Source organism: Lipotes vexillifer, unplaced genomic scaffold (genome assembly GCF_000442215.2).
Source record: "Lipotes vexillifer unplaced genomic scaffold, Lipotes_vexillifer_v1.1 scaffold590, whole genome shotgun sequence".
In the NCBI taxonomy this organism is placed as follows: Eukaryota; Metazoa; Chordata; class Mammalia; order Artiodactyla; family Lipotidae; genus Lipotes; species Lipotes vexillifer.
Window position 1 is genome coordinate 1,773,267 of NW_006778358.1, and position 24,644 is coordinate 1,797,910.

Consider the following 24,644-nt stretch of genomic DNA (forward strand, 5'->3'; position numbering starts at 1 on the left):
GGAAAACACACAGCTGCAGCCTCTGGTGGAGCCGGACCTTGCGGTGCTGCCAGATGTTCTCGAGCTGCCGCTGGTGATGCAGCACCTCGTGGATGACGTCAAGAACGTGGTGCACGGCCTTGGAGTAGTTGGCGGAGGCCGTGAGGGAATCGGAGCTGCCGGGAGTCAGGGGCCGCTGGAGCTTGTCAAGGAGTGACTTCCCGTCCTGGCTCACCTGCCGGCAGGACAGACGAGCGATTATAAACCAGCAACTCTTCTAGACCCGAGGCTTTGCCCAGGCCATGCTGCAGAACCTGTCCTCCAGTGCATGTGCGCACACTTGCACAGACACATGCTCACATACACACAGACATAAACCGCAGTTTCATTCAAAGGCGTATTATATAAAGAACAAAAGAAAATTGAAAACAAATCCATCAGTTATTCAATTACATCACAAAACCAAATATGGTAAAACACAGACTTAAAAGAACATTCATCATCACTAAACACTGTAGTAGATGCTAGTCTTAATAAATAAACAAGGTATTTTGCCTTAAATGACATATGCGCTGACATAAAATTTCATTGCTACGATATCTGCAAATTAAAATTTTAAAGTAATACTTTTCTTGAGTTATGTTAGCGAGGATACAACAATCACAATGGAGCAAAATTTTAATGCTGAATATGAAAGCTCACTTGAAAAGAAATCAATAACCTAGCACCAGGCAAAGAATATGTACCTTCACTTTCTGACACAGTTGGATAGCAATTTTACCTCACAAAATAAAAAAGAAAATTAAAAAGTTAAAATTAAAAAGAAAATTAAAAAGTTTAAAATTAAAATTTTATTTGATTCATTAACTTAGAAGAAGCAATTTTAATTAAAATGCCATCATTTCTTAAAGGAGATTTCAGTGCTGTATTACAGCAGTTAACTATCAAAGAACAATTAAATGAAAGCAATCAGACTAACCAAAAAAAGTAAGAAAAGGTGAAGGTAGAATATGAAAAGAAAAGCATTATGTATCTTTTACATTTAAACGTATGAATGATTATGCCAGATGTGGGAGAAACTATATGATCCGATTGGACAAAAAGAAGGATGTGATGCACATAATGTAGCTGGGCTGTGTGTGTGGTTCAGGGTGTTCCCTAAGCCAGTCCTCATGACCAGGATCCTGCTCAGATCCTTCCAAATCTGAAAGCCTCCTTGGGTTTCTATGGAAAGGAGGAGCGAAACGGAGCCTTGTTTTTTTAAAAATAAATTTATTAATGTATTTATTTTTGGCTGCGTTGGGTCTTCATTGCTGCACACGGGCTTTCTCTAGTTGCGGTGAGCGGGGGCTACTCTTCGTTGCGGTGTGCAGGCTTCTCATTGCGGTGGCTTCTACTGCCATGAAGCATGGGCTCTAGGCGCGTGGGCTTCAGTAGTTGTGGTATGAGGGCTCAGTAGTTGTGGCATGCGGGCTCAGTATTTGTGGCTTGCGGGCTCTAGAGCTCAGGCTCAGTACTTGTGGCGCACGGGCTTAGCTGCTCTGCAGCATGTGGGATCTTCCCAGACCAGGGCTCGAACCCATGTCCCCTGCACTGGCAGGCGGATTCTTAACCACTGTGCCCCCAGGGAAGTCCTGAAAGGGAGGCTTGTTAACAGACACAGACAGGGTTCAGGGACAAACCCTTAGGACAAAGGAGAGGGGGGCACTGGGTGACTGGGACAGGCCAAAGGAAGCTTTTAGCAACCAAAAACTGGTGGCAAATGAGAGGCCTGTGGATTTTTCTAATCTCTTCCTTTAATCTTTAAATCTTGCTAGAATGCAACATGTTTGTTTCCTAATGCCTGATTTGGAGACCTTTGTTTGAAGTGCTGAGTATTCCTTAGGAAGGCTGGCTACCGGCCTTTGTAGATTAAAACTGATCTAATACATCAAGTTAGAAAAACTGAAGCAGAAACAAACCAAGCTGACATAACCAAAGAGAACAGGGGAAAAAAAGGAACCAACTGAACCGCAGCAGTTGTGCCAGGCACGTGTACAAACAAAAACAGAGGAAATGCAAGTCTTCCAAAGCAGGGAGTTGCCCCCAGGAGTCACTGAAACTTGCCTGGGCACTTTTGATACAATGATTTGCGGGAGGGGAGGCACAGTGACTGACTTGGGGGAAGGGATTTATTGTGACAGATTCACAGAGGCAGGATATTACCTCAAAATCATCCTGCTTTTGGTAATAATGTGAGTTAGGCTCTATTTGACATATAAACATGGAGGGTTTTTTTTTTTTTCTTTTTCTTTTTTTCACCTACTCCAATATACACTGATTTTTCCAGGAATGCAGTTAACCATGTTAATCAAAGGAAGGCAGTGCTAGTCTTCTTTGAAACTTTACAAGAGTTGCTTACTGTTTTAAAATACCAGCACAATAATGCCATTCTCAGTATTTGAGTCACAAGTATTAATATAACACATGTCCAGTCTGCATTTGTAGTTGCCATATTCACAATGGTTTTATATATATTGCAAGCACCTGAATATCTAATTGTTTTCTCCACCATTTTGCACGTACTTAGGCATTTATAGACTGAAACACATTTTATAAATCACCTTTTGTCTCTCATTCATATTGTAGCATATAAGTAATTTATATATACAAATATAAATTTTTTCTGAAAATAATTACCCATACATTTTATTTGAGCAGGTACCCTAAAATTTCAGTTAAACAATGGGGGTGCAGCATTTCTTAGGACTGAGGACCAATACTCCAAGTTACACATTTTGCATTTGTACAGAGCCTAGAAAGAATTCCTTATACATATTTCCTCTGAGTTTTACTCCTTATAATATGCGTAAGTCAGGAAACATACACCAGAGCATATGACTTGGTGAACATGTGCCAGAAGGATATATAGACAGAAGGTGTGGCAGAAACTGAGAGCTGCTTCCCCAAAGTCCACTTGCCCCTCCTTGATAGCCAAACCCCACAGTCAGGAACAGCAACACTCCAGCTATAAACCTGCATTTCCTAGACTTGCTTCCAAGTAGGAGTGGCTAACGTAACAGAGGTAAAAAATGCTGAACGGGGCTTCCGGGAAAGCTGCCTAGGAGGCTGAGTATGCTCGTTCCCCCCTCGCCTCATTCTCCTCCCTGCTGCCAATAACTTGGTGAAGATGGCTGGAGCTTCAGCAGCTACTGATGACGTTGAGGCAACCTTAGGGATGGCAGCCCACCTGCTAAAAGAGGCAAAGCAAAAAGACAAAAGGATTCAGAGATCCTCTTACTAACACAGCTACCATACCAGTCCTGGGATGCAAGCCCTGGGACTTTCCCACTGGTAAAAAGTAAACCTCTATCTTAAGCCATTGTGGATCTTAAACCGCAATACAAAATGACAAATGGGCTCCCGGCCCTTACCAAGTTTCCAAAGGCATCCATGTGACACCATTAATATTCTACTACTGAGAATAAATAAATAATCCGAGAGAGAATATTCCAACTAATCTTTCTTGGGTGTCTCGCAACTGTCTGACAGAGCTCGAGAGCAGACATTATTACTGGGTTTAGAACAACGTGCCTACTCATGGTGGAGGGGCGGGAGGGAACGACTGAGTACGTGAACACACAACCACCTTAATATAAAGGAACACATGAAGCAAAGCTCTGCCTTCTGGGTACCCCTAAGCAGGGATTCAACTGTCTCTGTTGGTGCCCCTGCTGGCACTGTCACTTGTGGGTAGAGAGTGTGCCAGCAGAAGTGGCTAGAAAAAAATCCCAGTCAAGAGGACACCTGTTGCACCAAAACTAGACCCCATGGAACTCCAAATGTGTGTTCATACGTAGCAATTCTCCAATAAAGCTTTCAGAAATGGCGCTACTATATTTCAGTTTAGCATTCACAAATTTGTCAATTTAAAAGGTATTATTTAAGCACATGAAGAATACCATATATAAATTTTAGTAAATTTTAGCAAAATGTCTTTATCTTATAAGTACAGTAGTACTATATAGGGCAAAATATGCTAGAATTTTATAAAGAGGACTGTCCTATTGTATAAAATTAAGGACTTTTAAGTGGTACAGAATAACCAGCAGAAAACTAATGAAATAAAGAACTGAAAATAGCAAATTATTCATATATAATTTAAGTACTAAAACAATGAATATATATAAGTTTATGGTATGTGATACAGTTCTGAATTCCTTAACTACAGAACCAGGTGAATTAATTTACTTAAGTTATATATTTTGCCTAAAAACGTGTTTTTAGCTTTCAGGCAGTCAAACCCTGTCCCACAAAGAGACCACAGCTGTAAAAAAAGGAAATCAACCTTTACTATCAAAAAGCAGGACTTATCTGCTGTAATTTTTGAAAACATCAAATTGGGCCATTTTTTCACATTCTGCTCTTTGTTCCTCTTTCAATACAGCGCTCAGGGACTTGAAAGGCAGTGGAAGTAATATTTTACAAAGAGTAACATTTTGTAAATACATGAACTAATACACTCTAACACCTAAATGAGTTAAGAAAAATGCAAAAAAGGAAAAAAAGGGTTTGAAGTTTAAAATTTTACTATATCATAGGTATGTTTGTTCCTAATATTTAAGAGGAAACTTAACTGTTTAAAATCAAGAACAGTGGTCTGGTTCTTTATTATTTGCTTTTAATCACAACTTCACATAAGATCTGTAACTTGGATTCCTGTGTACCACCCTACAAAACGTTCCGCCAAACCTCACAGAGGCTTGCCCGTTCTTATTTCCGGTACTTGGGTCTCTACATTTCCCACTAGATCAAATCAGAGCTCAGAGCCTCCAGCAGGGGTGCTCTTCACTCACACACAGAATGTTGCTCTGATCTACAGAAAGAGACCAGTACCTGGAGATTACTGCTCAAGGTGGCAAAAACCACCACCCAAGGACCAAATATGACCTGTGAAAGGTCAGTTATATCCAAATGTGGTGCTATATCGCATCTAACAGTGCTCCAACAGTATACCAAGATATGACCAATGTAGGCAAGATACGTGAACCGCATAAAGGCACGGCTAGAAATGACTACACTCAGCGTGTTGTAAAGAAATGGTGGTCCTTCCTCAAATCTTTTATGCATCGACTCAAACCAGCATCCCCGGCTTTGCTTCCTTCGCAGGGTGTGGCTCATCACAGCCTGCAGGGCACAGCCCTCCATGCTGAGCCTGAGAATGTTTCACAGCCCCACTACCCCCTCCAACTCTCACGAAGTTATTCTCAAGTCCAGGTTCTAAGAAAGCAGGAAAGAGGGACAAGTGGTAGCATGTGAGCATCCAGCTTATTTTGCAGTTGTGGTTGACACTCCTCAGCCAAAGAGATGAACACTTTGCCTTTGAGTCTGGAGCGTAAACCTGCCTTAAGATGGCTCCGCAAAGAAGACAAATGGTAGCATGTGAGCATCCAGCTTATTTTGCAGTTGTGGTTGACACTCCTCAGCCAAAGAGATGAACACTTTGCCTTTGAGTCTGGAGCGTAAACCTGCCTTAAGATGGCTCCGCAAAGAAGCCGCTGCCACTAACACTGGCCAATGACCTTCTGAAAGGCTGCATGCTGGCTTCCCACACCCCAGGGAGGCCACCCAATATCCTTACCTTTAGAGGCTGGGACTCCCCGCTGAGATGGTTTTCTTCAGGCAAAGCTCTTAGGATGGAATTCTGAAAGTCTACTTCCATTTCTTTCAGCTATTAGATTTCTTACTCAAAACCAGATTAACCTAACCATGTTTGGCTCGCTGACACCTCTAACTGGGATCTTCAGAAAGGAAAAACCAAAACAGGACCCAGACAAGGAAGTGGCTGGCACAGCCCAGCCAGTTAAGTCAACTGTATGCAGAGACATGCATGTCCTACAGATTCCACGTGGGCTTGACCTCTGTCGCTTCTATATTTCAAGCCCTTGCAAGGCCTGAAGTTTGGGGGTGCAGAGAGAGACGCCAGGATGGTCTGTTGGCTCTGATGCTGTGCCCAACATTGACTATGGCACCTGCACGTCTACAGCGATGCTGCAATACTTAATGAGGCTTTGAAATAACCGCTCTATAGACGTTGCTCTATAGCCAGGCAGGCAAAGCTGTCACACATCACCGACAGGATTTTAGGATGTTTACTATCGAGGTGGCTCATTTCTCTGTTTGCTTTTCTTTTAGGTTAATAACCCTCATCGTGCCCTCACCCACTTGGACAGCGCCTTAAAACAGGGGCTCTACCAGCTCTTCAGGCAGCATATCAGTCACTTCTGCAAGGTGCTGTTGAAGTGTGCAGTAAGTTAAATAATTGTTAAACTGACATGTTAATATTTGTTAAATTGAGGAACTGATGCAGACACTAAACCCTGAAGTCACACTGGATCAGGGCGGGCCATGGTGGGCGTGGCATTTCACCTCCTCTGCTCCAAGAATCCCCGCCTGTGACTGCTGTGGTGAAGACCACGGGCAGGTGGCTGGACGCTTGGTACACAGTCTCACGTCACAATTCAGATGGTGGGGGTTAGGGTTACAGATGGCACGGGCACACTGTACTGAGATAAAAGTCACTTCTAGGAATTTAGCTTGTTGAGAAAGTAGCTGGTAAGTCTGCTCAAGATAAAATGTTGAAAATGACTACTCTCTGTGCTGTTTCTACAACTACAGCTTATCCCAGATGCTTGCCTTGCATCACTCTCCTGTGATCAACTACATCAGACAGCATTAGCCCCAAACCTGGCAAACTGAAGCAAGCACATGTTGACGAGGTATGGGCACGCTCCTGTTGCTGCAACACAAACAGGAACATGGGACAGATCTAATTAAAGCACAGAAAAGCAGGTGTTTGTGTCCTGGGGGGAAAAAAAGTGCTGGGAAAGTTTCCACTGAAAACTCTTGTCATCGGAGACTAGAAGCTGTAGGTAACTATTTAAAGAAAAAACTGAGGAAGGAAGGAGGAGGGGGAAGGAGGGAGAGAGGGAGGAGGGAAGGAAAGGAAAGGAAAAGTAGGTGAAAGAAAAAGGAAGCACAAGCCCTGCTTACCAATATTCCTCCTCCTAAGTGACCTGTGCCCATGGCAGGGGCGCAATAAATTTCTGTGGGATGAGTGCCTCCTGGGCAGGCCGGCAGCTCTTGAGAGCCAGGCAGGGAATATCTCTGAGTGTGTGGGCTGTAAAGCATCTGCATCAGAGTCCCTGGATCACTTGGGAAACCCACTAAAGATGGAGATTCACTATCTTTGGGGGTGGAGTAAGAGAAGCCGCACTTATAACCAGCATGCTCAGGTGAGAAAACCACTGATTTAGGAAAAGGAAAAAATCACTGAAAAGACAAGAGTGATCCTTGCTTTCCCATCCCCCTTCCCCCTCCCCTCCTAGCATGGAGGAACCAGTGCCCAGGGTCTGCAGCAGTGAGGGGTGGAGGTGCCACGGTGACCCCGTGCTAGGCTTCCTAAGGGCGCGGGCACTGGGGGTGATCAGAGGCCAGGGGAACGGGGGAGACTGGGAAGACAGAGCAAATGCACTTACCGAACAAATAACTTAATATACCGAGGATAAAGTGAATCAGGTTTCTCGCCATCTGAAAGGGGATTTATAAACAGAAAGGGAAAGGCTGGTACTGGATTAGAGACGGAAGTGTCAGTAGGAACATGTGCGGTTTTAAAACAGAGACAGACACAGACATAGCAATAGCTGTAGATGTATGTGCATGGGTGGATGGGTGGATGGGTGGGTGGATGGATGGATGGATGGATGGATGGATGGATATCTACATTCACATGCTTCCTGACTCTGCTCAGACGGCCTAGAAGCACTGACACCCCACAAGCAGGTGAGCACTCTTGAGCAGCCAGACTTTGTTTCTAAATACCATGCAACACTACAAGGAACCAGAACCTCTTGGTGAGATGCCTGATCTCAGGGATGAGGCAGGAAAAGAACAAGATGAGCCTGGGAACATCCTGTTATGCTAGATAGTAATGCTCAAATAACCATAAGGACAGATCAGAAAAACACAGAAACATGAGGCCTAAGTTGTCCCACTGTCCAAACATGGACAATTTAGGCATCAAAACAGAGTACTGGATTTTAACCCATGGAATATAATAAGATTTCATAGATTATAATGAAATAATAAATAAATTAAAAAATGGGGAAGAAAGGAAATAAAGTCCTTCCTACAGCAGAAGGTCACCTAACGAATACAGAAGGAAGGATGGAAATAGGTCCCCAGCGTCTGACGGCATCACAGTGGCGCTGTCGTGGGCAGGAGTCAGCAGGGACGCTAAGGCCGTGAGAAGTCTGAGGAAGCACAGACATCGTGTTACATCACTGCCTCTCTCCACAACATGCTCATCCAAGACGAATTTTTACATGGTGATTTTACTTTGGAGAAACCTTATAGACGCCGCCCACCTCACCAGGTGGTCAAGGTTAACACCGGCAGTCGAGGGAGGGGTCAGCATCCTGTGCCCCTGCTGTGACACTCAGCCCAGTCAGCTCCCCAAGAAAACCGCATGGGTGGGAGGCTGAGGGTCATCCTACAGAAGGAAAGGCCTGAACTCTAAGACTGTCAAAGACACAGGCAGAGAAAGACTAAAGAATATTCCAGTGTGAAGGAGGCCAGTGAGACGCATCCACGAACGTACCGCATGCTGCCGGGCCGGAAAAGAGAAAGAGACGTAGCCGGGACAGGGGGAAATACGGATGGCCCGTGGGCAGGATGGTCATGTTGTGTCACTGTCGATGTGAGGGCTGGAGAGAGGCGGGGGGAGAGGACAGTGCAAACCACTGGACAATCCGGTCAAGGCGATGCGGGAGCTCCCTGCTCTAACACTTTTCTGCAGCCTGAAACTACCTCCAAATTTAAATAATTTACAAGGAAAAAAAAAATTTCTCTTCTACTGAATTTCTCCTCAATTCATTCTCTTCTACTGAAAGTCTTTTCTGCTCATCTAGTTCCAACCACTGTCTCCTTGAGATTACAACTCAGTTGCAAACATGTTCTTAGGCTAAAAATTGTGGTTTAAGCCTGGGAAGCTGTCTACTTGCCATCAAATCATTTTAAATTATTAGTACCAATTTAAAATCTAATGAAACCACACCAGAGGTAAACCTAAGTTCCCGTGTTAAGATGCCCCATTTTTATAGAATGCAGTGGAAACGGTGAGAGAATTCTGTTCTTTGCTAAAAGAGCCAAGGGGCAGCGGGTGGACTGACTGGCCACCAGGCCAGAGGATGACACTGGGCAGGTCAGGTTGAGTCCGAGGCAAGTCCTGTAGGTGAAGACTGTAGGCCAGTCCTGCCAATCACCTTGTGTGTGAGCTGTTCAATCCCATAGCAATCTGGAACCTACCAATGCAACTGAAAAGCTGCTCCCAAGAAAATCATTAATAAGATGGGTGAAGGCCTAGTTATACCAGGGATAACAATAACAAGGTCATTCACCCACTTTCTATATTACAGGTCAAAATTAGACGATGCATGGAGATGGTACACTAGGGGGAAGAACTTAATTCTCTTTGGAACTCACACATTCCTCATGAATCAGTGTGATTAAAAAACTACAGATCTGTTCAACCTTCACTTTTCCTCTTAAAAAAGTTATCACTTATTTATACAGTTTCTAATAAACTAGATAACCAAATTAGCTTATAAACACCTGATGCAAAATTAAGAAACATAATACAGAGTTGACTATTTTTTAATTTGCATGACAACATAAGCTAGTGTTAAAGAGGGATCATGTTAAGTAAAGAGTTGCCCAGAGAAACAAACACGTAGATATCAACTTTCACGGGCAGGAGACTGGACCACACTGTGAAGCAAATATTGTAGCGCATCACACGTTCATTTAATTCACCCGCGGACATGGTGGGGTCAGGAGACCTGGGCCCAAGGACACGAGAATGACAGCTATTTGGTGAAGCAGGACGTGTCAGACTGAAAATCAAATGGCCGAACAACTTTGACAGGCGTGGATGTGGCTCAAATCAAGGAAGATCTGGATGTAAATATAGTCATACCTTGGTAACAAGGGGGAATGGTTCTAGGACCCCCCACGGATACCCAAATCAGTGGATGCTCAAGCCTCTTTTCTACAACCGCGTAGAACAGAACGCAGACCTGCAGCTACAGAGGGTTGACTGTCCTTCCTAAACATCTACCCCATGCTCAGCCCTCTGCCAGGTGGTTTGAAACATTTTCTTACTGGAGTCTCACAGTAATCTTTCCCATGCGCACACAGTATTACAGATGCTCACTATAGATGCTGAAAGCAAGCACGCACAGAACTCCTACCCACTCCCCACTCACCTCCAGGAACTTAACCAGTATCATAAAGGCAGACTGGTCGGAAGGGCCAGATACCCACGACGTGGACAAGAGTGACCTGCCCAGACCTACGTGTATTTGTCGTCACTGCATCTAGCACAGTGGTGGCTGAGGACACACAGGCAGCCTGCCTGGGTTCAGTCCCCGCTCCACCTCCTACAAGCCGTTAACCAGGCACAAGTCACCTGACCTCTGCACCACGCTTTCCTCATTTGTAACAGTGGGTTAGTATGAGTCCCTGCCCCAGAGCTGCAGGCATTAAACAAGTGATTACATAACATCCTTACAACAAAGCCTGGCACAGAAGGTGGCAGAAAATAAAGCAGGGATGTGTTAAATAATTAATTTAAACTAATAAAGGAAAACACTCCACTTAGATTCCTAGAACAGCAAGTGGCTTTACACACTTGAAAAAACTGTGTATGCTTTTTTTTTTTTTTTTTTTTGCGGTACGCGGGCCTCTCACTGTTGTGGCCTCTCCCGTCGCGGAGCACAGGCTCCGGACGCGCAGGCTCAGCGGCTATGGCTCACGGGTCCAGCCGCTCCACGGCATGTGGGATCTTCCCGGACCGGGGCGCAAACCCGTGTCCCCTGCATCAGCAGGCGGACTCTCAACCACTGCGCCACCAGGGAAGCCCCTGTGTATGCTTTGAAATCCAGAACATGAGGTACATCAGGTTTCCCTCTTTTCTAGAAAGTTTCATTCAGGAATAGTAGATTGAGTTTGACTAGACTGAATAGCACACAAAATACTATTTCCTAAATACATGTAGTCAAGAAGATCACAATTTCATTTATTTTAGCAGATAACAATCTAAGCACTCTAAAGAAAATCCACGAACGTCACAGGGCCATGAAGAGTTTGCTCTCTGCTCTGTCCTGTTTTACTCACTAGCCCTCACCCCCTAACTCCATTTCAAAAGTTACAATGAAATTTCAGTTCAACTCGAAACTTGTAAGTTTCTTCTAGACTAGCCAAAAATTTGATTTTTTCAACTTTCAGTGCTATGACACAAAAATAGTGTTGCTTTACAGCTTAAGTAGATCTGACCACTCACCTCAGAGTAAGCAAGGGTGATGTGCTCATATATTCCCTGGTGATGATGAATGGCATCCTCCAGGTCCTGCAGCTCGGAGGGAAGGTCCACCTCACCACAGGCTTTGCACCACGAGTCCACATTGCTCATATACTGGGATGGTATTAAAAAAAAAAAGATTATGTCTACCAATAGCAAATGATATTGAGAAGCAGCTATTTTTTAACGTGGTTTTGAAATAAGCGTGGTTGAGAGTGTGTCTAAGAACAGAGCACGGTTGGGCCTCCATCACAAATGGCTCACTGACATGAGTTCTCAAACCAGATTCCTGGACTCTGCACCCCCCCTCCCCCAGCTTAGGTTCTGGCAGAACTGGGGCTGGGCCCAGGAAGCTGCATTTGAAATGACAGCCTCGGGTGGCTCTGCGGTCACCCCTGGGAGCATCTGTGCCCTGCATTAGCGCTTTGGGGCATCCTGGTTCGTTCTCCCGTTGCGCATTTGAATCCGTGTTTCCAACTGCTCTGCGCTGCTAGCCATGGAAAGCAGAGATGCCTCGTCCACTTCCTCCCCTCAGCCTCTTGCTACTCCTGGAGCTGTAGTCCAGCCCTCCTGCTTTCCTCTTACATTAAAACGGCAATGGAAGATTCCTGAAATCATCTACCTATCATTAGGAAGAGCAGGGCGTCCATCTGTCTACCTTTCCAAAAGCAAATACACACAGGAATCAAAGGAGACCAAGCGAACGGGGCCGAAACTCCTCAGCTGTGCCCACCGAACGGAAGGGAGGCTGCGGAATCACTGGGCTCTTCCCACTTGGCACGTAAACGAGGAGAGTGTGGGCTGCAGGCTGCCGTCCTGGGTCACTGCTGCTACCTACCCTGTCTTCTTCACTGCCACCACCACATCCCAGGATTCATCGATAGCTGAGAAATCACTGCCAAATTTCCTAGGGGGATCCTATCAGCATCCATCGCGGTTAAACATCACAGGCAAGCAGCAGAAGGCCCAATTAAAGACGCGACTTCAATTAACCCAAATAGACGTCGACATATTTCCCTGGGTTTCACCTCCTTTACTCTCGTTCCTCACCGTCTTTCTACTTATCAAGGAATGCAGAGGGTGACTATTCAAAACAGGGTAACTGACCTGCCAGATAAGAAACATGCTATAATTCTCTTAAAATATATGTGAGAAGAACCTCCCAGGTTCCTTATGTTCCTTATGACATTTTAAGGAACTTAAAATAGACAAGTCACCTGAATAATAATTGTTTATAAAAATCCCTTTATTATTAATTGTTTATAAAAATCCCTTTATTATTAATGTATTGGCTCAAAAAAAAAAACGCCTGTATGCAAATCCTAGGGCTCGAAACTAACTCCCAGGGCATTAAGTGTCATCTGATAGCATGTGGCTTCTGATGGCTTCAAACATGACTAAACGGATGCAGGCCCAGGGGAAGGTCCTCAGCATCCTCCTCTTCAGGTCCTCCTAACATCACCATGGCAATGGAAGTAGTAATAAAGTTCCTCATGCCTCTCCCCCTCTGCATGAATACACTTATGACTCCTTAGGCATATTTCGACTAAGTATTTCTTGGATGGAGTGTTCTACAATTAGGTCAAGTTGATGATTACACGCATTCTTGATCTCCATTTCACTCCATCTTCTTCCATTACTGCATGTGACGCCGACTCTTAAATTACTGTAAACTTTTCTCAAATACAAAATTGACTGAGGTTAACTATCAACATTAATCAATCGCCAGGTCAAGTCAGCAATTAACTGCTCCTGTACACTGGCCACTACAAAACACCCAAAACAAAGCAGAGGTGAACATATTCTTAAGGAGAGGATAAAATGCTTCTGATGTAACAAGATGAAAACAAGTTTTGGTTACACAACACTTCACGATAAGCAGAAGTGTCAGACTAATATATTACTGTACCAAGAAGACCACTAAAATACATTCAACCCCAGTTTTTGAAGCTATCGGTAAAGAGAAACATTTGAGCAGTTTTATGTATGCCTGTAGTTACTTAACTTCCTTATAATTTCTTAAAGTATCCGGAGAAGTACTGATTGTATTTACCTGCAGAAACATAGCCCAGTTCTAAAAACATAGGGCAGAATAGCTTGTAACACAGAAATCTTGTGGAAAAAGGACTCTGCACATCTAAATTCACTCGATTAAAATAACCCAATGACAGAAATAAACCTGGCCATGGTTTTTACAGGGACTTTTGCACAAGCACAATTTTTGTCTTTTATTTCTGAAATGGCAGCCTTAGACTCTAAAGGGCAAGCTCCAGTCCCTGAATGCTTTCTGAAAGGCTCAACACCCGAAAGAGATCCGAGCCAGAGCAGCAATCCCTATCTGGAGAGCCAAGGAAGAGGATGTTAACAGGCATTCCACAAAGAAAAAGTATCCCAGAATCAAGTTTGGTGTCAAAGTTCAACAGGTACCTATAGAATAGAACCTCCTAGAGCCTATTAATATAATGTGCCCTGTGAATATGGGAGGGGGAGGGACGCTGGTGTGTTTGCTTAGAAACCTCTCTGACCACTTTACAACACAGCCCCTACACACACATGCACACACCTCTCTTACCATCCTGACAAATATGTTTGGGGCTTGGAACACCAGGGGAATGTCCAGCACAGAGTCTGACACTTCCTGAAGGACAACAGAAAGTGGCTGCTGTACTCTAGCGAGATCAGAGCACCAGTTGAGTCTCTGATGCTTTAAATGCTCAAATGTGGGCCAAAATGTGTTTGGCCAGCCTGGGGGTAGAGGCAGGAGAGTGCAAGGGAATTCAATGCTTCTCTGGATTCAAACCAGGAACCGGCTTCAGAGCTGGGGATTCTGATGCTTAGCAGAATGGTCACTTCAGTGCTGCCAAGTAGAAGATGACCAGTTTGCAAAAGTGAGGCAGGCAGACGAGGGAAGAGTGATTAATACAAAAGCTTTAAACGGAGAGCCTGAATAATTAATTAGCAAACTTATTTTCAGAAGCATTTATTCCACTGCTCTCCATCTGCTGAGAGCAGGGGCTTCCAATGTGCTGGGATCACCCAACCTAGTGAATTTCCCGCCCACCAGGAGCTCCTGATGGAGCATCAGCTGAGCACAGGTGGTTACACCGATTCAGGAGACAAAGGGAAGGAAACTTCCTAGAAGGTAAATGTTCAAAATACTTATATTTAGGTGGGTTTTCTCCTCTTTGGAAAAATTAAGACTGGTTGAATTTTATACGTATAATACATATATGAACTCAAACTTCAGAGTTTCCTTTCTTATTTCTAATTTCCTCATTTTCTGCTTTCATTTCTAGGAGATATTACCCTACTTTTTCTTTTTCTTTCATCATTTCTACTCCCTGAGTATTAATAAACACACTCACTCTCCTGGTTCCCTTAAGGGAGATGGGCTCCCTTCTCGGCCCAGCAACGTCACAGGAGGGATCATGCATTTTCTACTTGTGAATCCAGGTCTGATGGCTCCAACGGAGTAACTTGGAGAAGACAGGTTCAATCTGAACCAAAATATGCCAATGATCACTCTAAATACCTTCCACCTGTTTTCATTAGTATCTTTCTCTTTCATATATACAGATATATATTCTAATCCCTTTCTATTACATGAGAATCTTGTTTTTGTTTTACTACAAGCCAAGAATTAGACCTATGCTTTTAATAAAAGTGAAATGACATTAAAATGGGAACAATTACATGTGTATTATTTGCCTTAAAAACTCAAAAGGGAATACTGATGCAGTATTTGTTATATCTTCCTCTAAATTTCAACCCAGACATATGATAAAATTATCCAGATGATAACTATGACACATTCAAAGTAAATGTTACTTCTAAAGTTTTTTATGGAACGTGAAATTTTATAAGAAAATAAATCTAAGTGCTTTGTTTCTGAAACAGTGTGCTGTCTGTCATGTCAGGAGCAAAAGACTCTCCTAGACCTTGAAGAAAGTCCCAGCTTGGGTAGATCACTCCCCAAACAGAATATAAGGACATTAACACCATCAGGCCCATGTCCTTCACTGGGCTGATTTAAGGATGAAATGAGATTTTGTATTAAAGGGCTTTGTAAATTTCAAAGAGCTATACAAGTCCTGGTTACTTTGTTTTTGGTTATTATCTGATTACAGAGGCCCTTACAGTCATGGATAAAATGGAGGTGATCAGATTTATGGTTCACGCTGAAGGTAAACCATTAGCAGCACTAACAAAATTTCTGCAGTGATGGAAACGCCCATCTGTGCTGCTGAGGCCACCAGCCACCAGCCACAAGCTGCTACTGAGCATCTGAAATGTGGATACTGCAACTAAGGAGGTGAAGTTTAATTCTTTTTTTTTATAAATTTATTTATTTATGTATTTATTTTTGGCTGTGTTGGGTCTTCGTTGTGGTGCATGGGCTTCTCATTGCGGTGGCTTCTCTTTGTGACGGACCACGGGCTCTAGGCACGTGGGCTTCAGTAGTCATGGAACATGGGCTCAGTAGTTGTGGCACACAACTTTAGTTGCTCCGCGGTGGGATCTTCCTGGACCAGGGCTTGAACCCTTGTCCCCTGCACTGGCAGGTGGATTCTTAACCACTGTACCACCAAGGAAGTCCCTAATTCTATTTTTAAATTATTTTATTAATAAATTTTATTTAACATTAAGTAATTTCAATAGCCGCATGTGGTGACTGGCGAACATACTGGACAGTGCAGCTCTAATAATTTTTTTAAATAGTGAAAATTGGAGATTTTAAGGTGCAGTAAAATCAAATCACTTTAATTCTTTGATTTATAAAAAGGTAATTCTAACGAGTTTGCTATGAAGCTTCTTAATATAAAGGGATATAACACATGACCAAACAAAGTGGAGGCTGGAGCCATAGACACTGTCTACTGGTGAAATCAGTAACCTTGTGGTCGCGTCTCCATTTCTGCAAACTGACATTCTGATCCTGTGCACACCCTCACTGTGGACGAGGTTGGGAGAGAATGAATGGCCAAGACATCTCTGGAAGCACAGTCTACGAAACGTCATTCTCATCTAGTTCTAACCCCAAGGTTTGTTTATAAAACCATAAACGAACACGAGTAAGATGTGAAGAGATTATAACTGCTGAAATTGTTGTCCTCTCACTCAAAGCAAATATCTGGAAAGGAAGAAAAAGGAGAAAACACCTCCAAAGCATGAAGAAATTGTAAGGGAATGACTGGATTCTAAAAGGACTGAGCTAATACAAGAGTAGGTTTCAGTCTTTATAAGGGCCCTGAACCAAGATGGTGGAGTAGAAGGACATGCTCTCACTCCCTCTTATGAGAACACCAGAATCACAACTAGCTGCTGGACAATCATTGACAGGAAGACACTGGAACTCACCAAAAAAGATACCCCACATCCAAAGACAAAGGAGAAGCCACAATGAGATGGTAAGAGGGGCACAATCACAGTAAAAATCAAATCCCATAACTGCTGCATGGGTGACTCACAGGCTGGAGAACACTTATACCACAGAAGTCCACCCACTGGAGTGAAGGTTCTGAGCCCGACCTCAGGCTTCCCAACCTCGGGGTCCGGCAACGGGAAGAGGAATTCCTAGAAAATCAGACTTCGAAGCTAGTGGGATTTCACTGTAGGACTTCGACAGGACTGGGGGAAACAGAGACTCCACTCTTGGAGGACACACACAAAGTAGTGTGTGCATCGGGATGCAGGGCAAGGAGCAGTGACCACAGGGGAGACTGAATCAGACCTACCTGCTAGTGTTGGAGGGTCTCCTGCAGAGGCGGGGGGTGGCTGTGGCTCACCGGGAGGACAAGGACACTGGCAGCAGAAGTTCTGGGAAGTACACCTTGGCGTGAGCCCTCCCAGAGTCCACCACTAGCCCCACCAAAGAGCCCAGGTAGTCTCCAGTGTTGGGGTGCCTGAGGCCAAACAACCAACAGGGAGGGAACCCAGGCCCACCCATCAGCAGTCAAGCAGATTAAAGTTTTACTGAGCTCTGCCCACCAGAGCAACAGTCAGCTCTACCCACCACCAGTCCCTCCCATCAGGAAACTTGCACAAGCCTCTTAGATAGCCTCATCCACCAGAAGGCAGACAGCAGAAGCAAGAAGTACAATCCTGCAGCGGGATTCCACATTCACAGAAAGACAGACAAGATGAAAAGGCAGAGGGCTACGTACCAGATGAAGGAACAAGATAAAGCCCCAGAAAAACAACTAAATGAAGTGGAGATAGGCAACCTTCCAGAAGAAGAATTCAGAATAATGATAGTGAAGATGATCCAGGACCTCGGAAAACGAATAGAGGCAAAGATCGAGATGATGCAAGAAATGTTTAACAAAGACCTAGGAGAATTAAAGAACATACAAACAGAGATGAACAATAACGGAAATGAAAAATACACCAGAAGGAATCAATAGCAGAATAACTGAGGCAGAAGAACGGATAAGTGACCTGGAAGACAGAACGGTGGAATTCACTGCTGTGGAACAGAATAAAGAAAAAAGAATGAAAAGAAATGAAGACAGCCTAAGAGACCTCTGGGACAACATTAAAAGCAACAACATTCTCATTATAGGGGTCCTAGAAGGAGAAGAGAGAGAGAAAGGACAGGAGAAAATATTTGAAGAGATTATAGTCGAAAACTTCCCTGACATGGGAAAGGAAATAGCCACCCAAGTCCAGGAAGCGCAGCGAGCCCCATACAGGATGAACCCAAGGAGAAACACGCCGAGACACGTAGAAATCAAATTGGCAAAAATTAAAGACAAAGAAAAACTATTGAAAGCAGCAACGGAAAAATGACAAATAACATACAAGGGAACTCCCATAAGGTTAACAGCTGATTTCTCAGCAGAAACTCTACAATCCAGAAGGGAGTGGCATGATATACTTAAAGTGATGAAATGGAAGAACCTACAACCAAGATTACTCTACCCGGCAAGGATATCATTCAGATTCAATGGACATCAAAAGCTTTACAGACAAGCGAAAGCTAAGATAATTCAGCATCACCAAACCAGCTCTACAACAAATGCTAAAGGAACTTCTCTAAGTGCAAAACACAAGAAAAGGAAAAGACCTACAAAAACAAACCCAAAACAATTAAGAAAATGGTCATAGGAACATACATATCGATAATGACCTAAAACATGAATGGATTAAATGCTCCAACCAGAAGACACAGGCTTGCTGAATGGATACAAAAACAAGACCCATATATATGCTGCCTGCAAGAGACCCACTTCAGATTTAGGGACACATACAGACTGAAAGTGAGGGGATGGAAAAAGATATTCCATGCAAATGAAATCAAAAGAAAGTTGGAGTAGCAATACTCGTATCTGATAAAATAGACTTTAAAATAAAGAATGTTACAAGAGACAAGGAAGGACACTACATAATGATCAAAGGATCAATCTAAGAAGAAGATATAGCAATTATAAATATATATGCACCCAACATAGGAGCACCTCAATACATAAGGCAACTGCTAACAGCTATAAAAGAGGAAATTGACAGTTAACACAATAACAGTGGGAGACTTTAACACGTCACTTACACCAATGGACGGATCATCCAAAATGAAAATAAATAAGGAAACAGAAGCTTTAAATGACACAATAAACCAGACAGATTTGATATTTAAAGGACATTCCATCCAAAAACAGCAGATTACACTTTCTTCTCAAGTGCTCACGGAACATTCTCCATGAAAGATCACATCTTGGGTCACAAATTAAGCCTCAGTAAACTTAAGAAAACTGAAATCATATCAACCACCTTTTCTGAACACAACGCTATGAGATTAGAATTCAATTACAGGGAAAAAAACGTAAAAAACATAAACACATGGAGGCTAAACAATATGTTACTAAATAACCAAGAGATCACTGAGGAAATCAAAAAACACCCAGAGACAAATGACAATGAAAACATGACGATCCAAAACCTACGGGATGCAGCAAAAGCAGTTCAAAGAGGGAAGTTTATAGCTATACAAGCCTACCTCAAGAAACAAGAAAAATCTCAAACAATCTAAACTTACACCTAAAGGAGCTAGAGAAAGAAGAACAAACAAATCCCAAAGGTAGCAGAAGGAAAGAAATCAAAGATCAGAACAGAAATAAATGAAATAGAAACAAAGAAAACAATAGCAAAAATCAATAAAACTAAAAGCTGGTTCTTTGAGAAGATAAACAAAATTGATAAACCATTAGCCAGACTCATCAAGAAAAAGAGGGAAAGGACTCAAATCAATAAAATTAGAAATGAGGGGCTTCCCTGGTGGCGCAGTGGTTGACAGTCCGCCTGCCGATGCAGGGGACACAGGTTCGTGCCCCGGTCTGGGAAGATCCCACACGCCACGGAGCGGCTGGGCCCGTGAGCCATGGCCGCTGAGCCTGCGCATCTGGAGCCTGTGCTCCGCAACGAGAGAGGCCACAACAGTGAGAGGCCCGTGTACTGCAAAAACAAAAAAAATCCTCCAACAAACAAAAGTCCAGGACCAGATGGCTTCACAGGTGAATTCTATCAAACATTCAGAAAAGAGCTAACACCCATCCTTCTCAAACTCTTCCAAAGAACTGCAGAGGAAGGAACACTCCCAAATTCACTCTACGAGGCCACCATCACCCCGATACCAAAACCAGACAAGGATATTACAAAAAAAGAAAATTACAGACAAATATCACTGATGAATATAGATGCAAAAATCTTCAACAAAATACTAGCAAACCGAATCCAATACATTAAAAGGATCATACACCATGATCAAGTGGGATTTATCCCAGGGATGTGAGGATTCTTCAATATATGAAAATCAATCAATGTGATACACCATATTAACATATTGAAGAATAAAAACCATATGATCATCTCAATAGATGCAGAAAAAGCTTTTGACAAAATTCAATGCGCATTTAGGATAAAAACTCTCCAGAAATTGGGCATAGAGGGAACCTACCTCAACATAATAAAGGCCACATATGACAAACCCACAGCAAACATCATTCACAATGGTGAAAAACTGAACGCATTTCCTCTAAGATCAGGAACAAGACAAGGATGTCCACTCTCACCATCATTCAACATAGTTTTGGAAGTCCTAGCCACGGTAATCAGAGAAAAAGAAGAAATAAAAGGAATCCAAATTGGAAAAGAAGAAGTAAAACTGTCACTGTTTGCAGATGACATGATACTGTACACAGAGAATCCTAAAGATGCCACCAGAAAACTACTAGAGCTAATCAATGAAACTGGTAAAGTTGCATGATACAAAATTAATGCACAGAAATCTCTTGCATGCCTATACAGTAATGATGAAAAATCTGAAAGAGAAATGAAGGACACTCCCATTTGCCACTGCAACAAAAAGAATAAAATACCTAGGAATAAACCTACCTAGGGAGACAAAAGACCTGTGTGCAGAAAACTATAAGACACTGATGAAAGAAATTAAAGATGATACCAACAGATGGAGAGATATGCCATGTTCTTGGACTGGAACAATCCATATTGTGAAAATGACTCTACTACCCAAAGCAATCTACAGATTCAATGCAATCCCTATCAAATTACCAATGGTATTTTTTACAGAACTAGAACAAAAAATCCTATAATTTGTATTAAGACAAAAAAGACCCAGAATAGCCAAAGCAGTCTTGAGGGAAACAAAACGGACCTGGAGGAATCAGACTCCCTGACTTCAGACTGTACTACAAAGCTACAGTAATCAAGACAATATGGTACTGGCACAAAAACAGAAACATAGATCAATGGAACAAGATAGAAAGCCCAGCGATAAACCCACTCACCTATGGTCAACTAATCTATGGCAAAGGAGGCAAAGATATACAAAACCCACTCACCTATGGTCAACTAACCTATGACAAAGGAGGCAAAGATAAACAGTGGAGAAAAGACAGTCTCTTCAATAAGTGGTGCTGGAAAACCGGACAGCTACATGTAAAAGAATGAAATTATAACACTCCCTAACACCATACACAAAAATAAACTTAAAATGGATTAGAGACCTAAATGTAAGTCCAGACACTATAAAACTCTTAGAGGAAAACATGGGCAGAACACTCTCTGACATAAATCACAGCAAGATCTTTTTGATCCACCTCCTACAGTAATGGAAATAAAAACAAAAATAAACAAATGGGACCTAATGAAACTTCAAAGCTTTTGCACAACAAAGGAAACCATAAACAAGACGAAAAGACAACCCTCAGAATGGGAGAAAATATTTGCAAACGAATCAACTGACAAAGGATTAATCTCCAAAATTTACAAACAGCTCATGCAGCTCAATATTAAAAAAACAAACAACCCAATCCAAAAATGGGCAGAAGACCTAAATAGACATTTCTCTAAAGAAAACATACAGATGGCCAAGAGGCACATGAAAAGCTGCTCAACATCACTAATTAGTAGAGAAATGGAAGTCAAAACTACAATGAGGTATCACCTCACACCAGTTAGAATGGGCATCATCAGAAAATCTACAAACAACAAATGCTGGAGAGGGTGTGGAGAAAAGGGAACCTTCCAAAACTGCTGGTGAGAATGAAAATTGATATAGCCACTATGGAGAACAGTATGGAGGTTCCTTGAAAAACTAAAAATAAAATTACCATATGACCCAGCAATCCCACTGCTGGGCATATACCCAGAGAAAACCATAATTCAAAAAGCCACATGCACCCCAATGTTCATTGCAGCACTATTTACAACAGCCAGGTCATGGAGGCATATGGAGGTTTTAAAAAACTAAAAATAGAATTACAATATGATTGAGCAATCTCACTATTGGGCATATACCCAGAGAAAACCACAATTCAAAAAGACACATGCACCCCAATATTCACTGAAGCACTATTTACAACAGCCAGGTCATGGAGGCAACCTAAATGCCCATCGACAGACGAATGGATAAAGAAGATGTGGTACATATATACAATGGAATATTACTCAGCCATAAAAAGGAATGAAATTGGGTCATTTGTTGAGACGTGGATAGATCTAGAGACTAAACAAAGTTAACCTATTCGGAGATCCCTCTCCTGGGAAGAGGAAAACTACTTAGGAGGTGTGACCTTCTTTGGCGCATCTGAATGTCAGTGGTCACGTTTGGCATCTTCTCTGGCCACTGACACGCAGGGACTTCAAGCACTGTTAGAGCTCACGCAGGAGCCCACGAAATTCTGTTCCACAGTGTATTCATCTAGTTGCATTTCCTTCAAATCCATAAATGACAGCCATTATTTTTTCCAAATAAAAACACCTCAGGCTCTTTCAACTTCGCTGCATGTCTAAAAATTTTTATAATAAAACACGGGTGGGAAAACACCCCATGGCACCCACATTCCTACATTCTTTTCAGGTAGGTCAGAGCGGCAATTAATCTTCTGGGTTTATTTGCAATTCTGAAAGCTGCCGTGGTTAGAGAGATTTTTCCCTATGTGTTATTATGCTTCAGACTATCCATTATTCCCCCAAGCAGCCTGTCCTTGTTCAACGTTATTCACATCATCTTAAAGGACCTTTCTCGGGGCCCACAAGCAACTCACACACCTCCAGGTCCAGGGGGTGGCTGCAGCCCACACTATATGTTACCATTCCAGATGGCACACGAGCAGGGGCCACAAATCTCTTCTCCCACCCACCATAATGTCCAATGCACAACACACCACGACCTTGACAATGACAGGGACCAGAGGTGGCCACAGAGAAGTGTAGAGAGCGCTGCTTTAGGCTGAACGGGGCTCCTGTTACTTTAATTCAAACTGTTTCTGGGTGGGGGGCTTTGTTTCTCCTTTATCATCAAACTACCGAAATGCATACAGTTAGCAGAAAAACCTGACCACTGAAACCTGCAGGTCCCTACTCACAGCTTTCACATGAGACTCTTAAGATTTTTTCCTCTTTCTATCCCACTCTGTTTCCTCAATTTGCTTCACACTTTAAAGGTTTCTAGAGTTGAGATCACTCATAATTAGCACCTGGTGCAACATTCCAGCTGCCTTGCCAAGATGCCAGGCAAGCTGGGGCCTCTACCTTCCCTTGCTGCCTTCACTCCTCAACAGAGACTGTTTCTAGATTAAAGGGATACTCTTTCCTTCTTAGAAGCGTCAGTGCAAATCCCCATGAATGTAGGTTTCCTCCCATAACTATCCCTGAGGAAGCTCTAGTAGTTTCAATTAAGGCAACCACTTGTATCTTCCTAGTGGCCTGAAGTTCCTGAGCTTTCTTCCTCTATGTCTTGAAAAGGTGTTTCACCACCCAGGCTTCCACCACTAGATTCTGAGTCACAGCAATTCATTTTCCTTTTGCTGTTTTCCAGGCATGTTCACTGAAGCAGGTTTGCCTGTTTGTGGGCATGTGGGGAGCGTTAAGGGCACACATCACACGTTACCTCTGAAATAAAGTACTGTGACCAGCACATCAGCAGATGAAGCTGATGTGAAGCCGAATCCACACAAATGACTTAGTAACTGTGAGGGACACTGGAAACCATATCCCAAAGCCACTTTCCCACCGCAGCCCTGGCTGGCAGAGCCTTGCCCCTGCCGGGGAGGCTGAGAACCCAGAACTGCCCTTCCCCGCCCCCCTGAAGCCAGGGTGTGGGCAGGCACCCCTCTCCTGGCCAAGGGGACTGTACGGAAGCGGGCCGGGCTGGAGGGACCTTCTGAAAACACTGTCACCCCAAGAAAGTGAGAGGACACGACACCGCTATCCTGCACGCATGGGACACCACAGTAGAGGGGCCAGCGCTGGGAGCTGTGGCACACACCTGGCACCCCAAGGGGATGGCCAGGCCCAGCCAGGAGCCCACCCAGCCCCGATACCACTATGCAGCTGGAACTCCTTATACTTTGCAATTCCCTGTGTTGTGAGACAAGAACTCAACAACCCGTGATGTCTAAACCTGAGAGTCAGGCTTTCTATTACTTGCTGCCAAAGCATCCTAAGTGGAATTCTCAAGTGATGATGAGGAGGGAAAGGAGGGGATAAAGGACAGCAGTTGCCACTTGCGAGTCCCTACAGCGTACCAGGCCCTGTGCAGCAGCTAATATGAATGACCACGTTACACCATGCAACGGCCCCTCAAGTCCGTACTTTTCTCTCCACTTGACAAATGAGGAAAGTAAGGGAGGTGGAACAGCGTGACTGAGGTCGCACAGCGGGCTGGGCGCAGCCGTGGGCTTCAGGGCCCCAGCGTCCTCCTGGGCTCTGCCGTGTGAACACAGGGCTCCGGGGTGGTGGGGGCAGGTGG

The 24,644-nt window shown here is 43.5% G+C and overlaps 1 protein-coding gene across 1 annotated transcript in view; it reads right to left on the reverse strand.

The window, feature by feature from the left end:
• Positions 1-24,644, reverse strand: part of TRIO (trio Rho guanine nucleotide exchange factor) — a 245,526-nt gene that overhangs the window by 185,429 nt on the left and 35,453 nt on the right. The window contains exons 8-9 of the mRNA XM_007451615.1: positions 11,360-11,491; positions 1-214 (exon numbers count right to left, since the gene is read on the reverse strand). The exon at positions 1-214 is cut by the window's left edge and continues 17 nt beyond it. Of these exons, the coding sequence (XP_007451677.1) occupies positions 1-214; positions 11,360-11,491 (346 nt within the window). The remainder of the gene's footprint in view (positions 215-11,359; positions 11,492-24,644) is intronic.